A 5,000-nucleotide genomic window follows, 5' to 3' on the forward strand; every position below is an offset into this window, starting at 1 on the left:
TTCCCTCTCCCTCCTCCCTCCTCCCTCCCCATCCCCTTCTCCCTCCTTCCCCCCTCTCCCCATCCCCCTCTCCCATCCATCCCTCCTCCCTCCTCCCTCCCCCATCCTTCTCCCCTTCCTCTCCCTCCTCCTCCTCCTCTCCCCATCCCCTTCTCCCCCATCCTTCCCTCTCCCTCCTCCTCCTCCCTCTCCCCATGATCCCTTCTCCCCCCATCCTCCCCCTCCCTCCCTCCCCTCCTCCCTCCCCTCCCCATCCCCTCCTCCTCCCCCCATCCTCTCCCCCATCCTCCCTCCCTCCTCCCTCTCCCCATCCCCTTCTCCCCCCATCCTTACCTCCTCTCCCTCCTCCCTCCTCCCTCTCCCCCCATCCCCTTCTCCCCCATCCTTCCCTCTCCCCTCCCCATTCCCCTCCCCCTCCCTCTCCCCCATTCCCTTCCTCCCCTCCCCCATCCTTCCCTCTCCCCCATCCTTCCCTCCCTCCCTCCCTCTCCCCATCCCCTCTCCCCCATCCTTACCTCTCCCTCCTCCCTCTCCCCATCCCCTTCTCCCCCATCATTCCCTCCCCTCCCTCCATCCCTCCCTCCTCTCCCCATTCCCTCTCCCCCCATCCTTCCCTCTCCCCCATCCCCTTCTCCCCCATCCTTCCCTCTTCCTCCTCCCTCTCCCGATCCCCTTCTCCCCCCATCCTTCCCTCTCCCTCCTCCCTCTCCCCATCCCCTTCTCCCCCCATCCTTCCCTCTCCCTCCTCCCCCTCCTCCCTCTCCCCCCCCATCCCCCTCTCCCCATCCTTCCCCTCTCCCCCATCCCCTTCTCCCTCTCCCCATTCCCTCTCCCCCCATCATTCCCTCCCCCTCCCTTCCTCCATCCCTCCCTCTCCCCCATTCCCTCTCCCCCCATCCTTCCCTCTCCCCATCCCCTTCTCCCTCCATCCCTCCCCTCCCTCCCCATTCCCTCTCCCCCATCATTCCCTCTCCCTCCATCTCTTCCCTCTCCCCATTCCCTCCCTCCCCCATCCTTCCCCCCCTCTCCCCCATCCCCTTCTCCCTCCCTCTTTCGGGAGGTTTTCATTGGCCTGTCTTAAGGGTTTCCCACCTTCTCCCTCCCTCTTTCGGGAGGTTTTCATTGGCCTGTCTTAAGGGTTTCCCACTCGGGAATAGTCTGTGCTATCTGGGATCCTTGGGACGTTTCCCACTCTGACGTTTTCACCCATTTCAAGTTGACATTTAAAGGGTTATGGTTGGGGTTTTAGCCTGTTTAGGGGTTCCCATGGTTGAGGGCATATAAACTAAACTAATAGTCTGTGCTATCTGGGATCCTTAGGACGTCCCAACTCTGACGTCACCCATTTCAAGTTGACATTTAAAGGGTTATGGTTGGGGTTAGAGTAGGGGTTATGGTTGAGGGTAGATAAGGGTTAAGGTTGGGGTAGATAAGGGTTAAGGTTGGGGGTAGATAAGGGTTTAGGTTGGGGGTAGATAAGGGTTAAGGTTGGGGTAGATAAGGGTTGAGGTTGGGGGTAGATAAGGGGTTATGGTTGGGGTTAGATAAGGGTTAAGGTTGGGGGCAGATAAGGGTTATGGTTGGGGTTAGAGTAGGGTTATGGTTGAGGTTGGAGTTAGAGTAGGGGTTAAGGTTGGGGGTAGATAAGGGTTATGGTTGGGGTTAGAGTAGGGTTATGGTTGAGGTTGGAGTTAGAGTAGGGGTTAAGGTTATGGTTAGGGTTGGGTTAAGGTTGGGGGTAGATAAGGTTGGGGGTAGATAAGGGTTATGGTTGGGGTTAGAGTAGGGGTTATGGTTGAGGTTAGGTAAGGGTTAAGGTTAGGGTTATGGTTGGGGGTAGATAAGGGTTAAGGTTGGGGTTAGAGTAGGGGTTATGGTTGGTGGTAGATAAGGGTTATGGTTGGGGGTAGATAAGGGTTAAGGTTGAGGTTAGGTAAGGGTTAAGGTTAGGGTTAGAGTAGGGGTTAAGGTTAGGGTTAGGTAAGGGTTAAGGTTGAGGTTGAGGTTAGGTAAGGGTTAAGGTTGAGGTTGAGGTTAGGTAAGGGTTAAGGTTGAGGTTGAGGTTAGGTAAGGGTTAGGGTTAGGGTTAGAGTAGGGGTTATGGTTGGGGGTAGATAAGGGTTATGGTTGGGGTTAGAGTAGAGGTTATGGTTGGGGGTAGATAAGGGTTATGGTTGGGGTTAGGTAAGGGTTAAGGTTGAGGTTAGGTAAGGGTTAAGGTTAGGGTTAGAGTAGGGGTTAAGGTTAGGGTTAGGTAAGGGTTAAGGTTGAGGTTGAGGTTAGGTAAGGGTTAAGGTTGAGGTTGAGGTTAGGTAAGGGTTGAGGTTGAGATTAGGTAAGGGTTGAGGTTGAGGTTAGGTAAGGGTTAAGGTTGAGGTTGAGATTAGGTAAGGGTTAAGGTTAGGGTTAAAGTAGGGGTTATGGTTAGGTAAGGGTTAAGGTTGAGGTTGAGGTTAGGTAAGGGTTAAGGTTAGGGTTAGAGTAGGGGTTAAGTTTAGGGTTAGGTAAAGGTTAAGGTTGAGGTTGAGGTTAGGTAAGGGTTAAGGTTGAGGTTGAGGTTAGGTAAGGGTTAAGGTTGAGGTTGAGATTAGGTAAGGGTTAAGGTTAGGGTTAAAGTAGGGGTTATGGTTAGGTAAGGGTTAAGGTTGAGGTTGAGGTTAGGTAAGGGTTAAGGTTAGGGTTAGAGTAGGGGTTAGGGTTAGGTAAAGGTTAAGGTTAGAGTAGGGGTTAAGGTTAAGGTAAGGGTTAAGTTTGAGGTTAGGTAAGGGTTAGTGTTAAGGTTAGAGTAGGGGTTAGGGTTAGGTAAGGGTTAAGGTTAGGTAAGGTTTAGAGTAGGGGTTAGGGTTAGAGTTAGAGTAGGGGTTAGGGTTAGGTAGGGATTAAGGTTAGGTAAGGGTTAAGGTTAGGTAAGGGTTAAGGTTAGGTAAGGTTTAAGGTTAGGTAAGGTTTAGGGTTAAGGTTAGGTAAGTGTTAAGGTTAGGTAAGGGTTAAGGTTAGGGTTAAGGTTAGGTAAGGGTTAAGGTTAGGCAAGGGGTAAGGGTTAAGGTAAGGGTTAAGGTTAGGTAAGTGTTAAGGTTAGGTAAGGGTTAAGGTTAGGTAAGGGTTAAGGTTAGGCAAGGGGTAAGGGTTAAGGTAAGGGTTAAGGTTAAGGTTAGAGTCAGAAGAACCTAGAAACACTGCAGCAGGCAGAACAGAGCTGTACGTTTTGCTCTTCACTGTAATCCGAGGGTTAAGGTTAGGGTTAGGTAATCAGAGGGTTAAGGTTAGGTAATCAGAGGGTTAAGGTTAGGGTTAGGTAATCAGAGGGTTACGGTTAGGGTTAGGTAATCAGAGGGTTAGGGTTAGGGTTAGGTAATCAGAGGGTTAAGGTTAGGGTTAGGTAATCAGAGGGTTAAGGTTAGGGTTAGGTAATCAGAGGGTTAAGGTTAGGGTTAGGTAATCAGAGAGTTAGGTAATCAGAGGGTTAAGGTTAGGTAATCAGAGGGTTAAGGTTAGGGTTAGGGTTAGGTAATCAGAGGGTTAAGGTTAGGGTTAGGTAATCAGAGGGTTAAGGTTAGGGTTAGGTAATCAGAGGGTTAAGGTTAGGGTTAGGTAATCAGAGGGTTAAGGTTATGGTTAGGTAATCAGAGGGTTAAGGTTAGGGTTAGGTAATCAGAATGGCTCATATCAAAACTATCCCAAGGATACCGGATAGCACTAATCCTAAACTAAACCCTCTCTTTCTCTTAGCTGGGAGGCTCCTTCCTCCTGGGTGTTGGGGTGTGGGTGCTGGTGGATCCTACAGGCTTCAGGGAGATCATTACAGCCAACCCTCTGCTCTTCACTGGGGTCTATATCATCCTGGCCATGGGGGGAATGCTCTTCCTCCTGGGATTCCTGGGCTGCTGCGGTGCCATCCGGGAGAACAAGTGTCTGCTCCTCTTTGTAAGGCAACTGTCACGGGTGGGATGGTGGCTGTTTGCATGTGTCGGCGGGGATATATATATATGAGTGTGTGTGTGTGTGTGTGTGTGTGTGTGTGTGTGTGTGTGTGTGTGTGTGTGTGTGTGTGTGTGTGTGTGTGTGTGTGTGTGTGTGCGTGTGCGTGTGTGTGTGTTGATGTGTGTGTCTGTTCGTTCTATACAGTATATATAGTGTATCTTTGGTCATGCATTTTATTTTTTGACGTGTCATGGTGGCCTGAGACAGAAAGAAGCCACTGTAGAACAGAGAGAACATCCTGTCATCCTGAGGCCTCCCATGTAGCAGGGCCTCATGCATAGTTAATGTTGAGTGGGCTCTGTCAGATTATGATTTTTAGTGACACACACTCACTTTCCCTAACACTCACTCTCTGCTACTCTCTCTCTCTCCCTTTATCTCTCTCCTCTCTCCTTTCACTCTACCCCCCCCTCTCTCTCTCCATCTCTCTCCTTTCACTCTATCCCCGCTCTCTCTCTCTCCTTCTCTCTCCTTTCACTCCACCCCCCCCTTTCTCTCTCTCTCCTCTCTCCTTTCACTCTACCCCCCCCTCTCTCTCTTCTCTCCTTTACTCTATCCCCCTCTCTCTCTCCTCTCTCTCCTTTCCACCCCCTCTCTCTCTCTCCTCTCTCCTTTCACTCCACCCCCTTTCTCTCTCTCTCCTCTCTCCTTTCACTACCCCCCTCTCTCTCTCCTCTCTCCTTTCCTCTATCCCCCTCTTCTCTCTCCTTTCTCCACCCCCTTTCTCTCTCTCCTTCTCTCCTTTCTTTACCCCCCCTCTCTCTCTCTCCCATTTGTCCCTGCAGTTCTTCATGCTCATCCTGGTTATATTTCTGGCAGAGTTGGCTGCAGCCATCTTGGCCTTCATATTCCGGGAGCATGTGAGTACCTAGAACCACTGACCAACCACTGTTCCTGTTATCATGACAACCAGTGTTCCTGTTATCATGACAACCAGTGTTCCTGTTATCATGACAACCAGTGTTCCTGTTATCATGACAACCAGTGTTCCTGTTATCATGACAACCAGTGTTCCTGTT

The 5,000-nt window shown here is 50.7% G+C and overlaps 1 protein-coding gene and 1 long non-coding RNA gene across 2 annotated transcripts in view; both read left to right on the forward strand.

Moving 5' to 3' along the window:
- LOC127908378 (tetraspanin-18-like) overlaps positions 1-5,000 on the forward strand; it is a 124,322-nt gene that overhangs the window by 114,194 nt on the left and 5,128 nt on the right. Inside the window, exons 4-5 of the mRNA XM_052466689.1 lie at positions 3,730-3,924; positions 4,767-4,841. Coding sequence (XP_052322649.1) covers positions 3,730-3,924; positions 4,767-4,841 — 270 coding nt within the window. The remainder of the gene's footprint in view (positions 1-3,729; positions 3,925-4,766; positions 4,842-5,000) is intronic.
- On the forward strand, positions 2,821-3,696 carry LOC127908394 (uncharacterized). The gene is made up of 3 exons (XR_008067087.1): positions 2,821-3,312; positions 3,369-3,407; positions 3,446-3,696. It is a non-coding gene; the product is annotated as an uncharacterized LOC127908394 (long non-coding RNA).

Source organism: Oncorhynchus keta, chromosome 17, assembly GCF_023373465.1.
Source record: "Oncorhynchus keta strain PuntledgeMale-10-30-2019 chromosome 17, Oket_V2, whole genome shotgun sequence".
Lineage (NCBI taxonomy): Eukaryota > Metazoa > Chordata > Actinopteri > Salmoniformes > Salmonidae > Oncorhynchus > Oncorhynchus keta.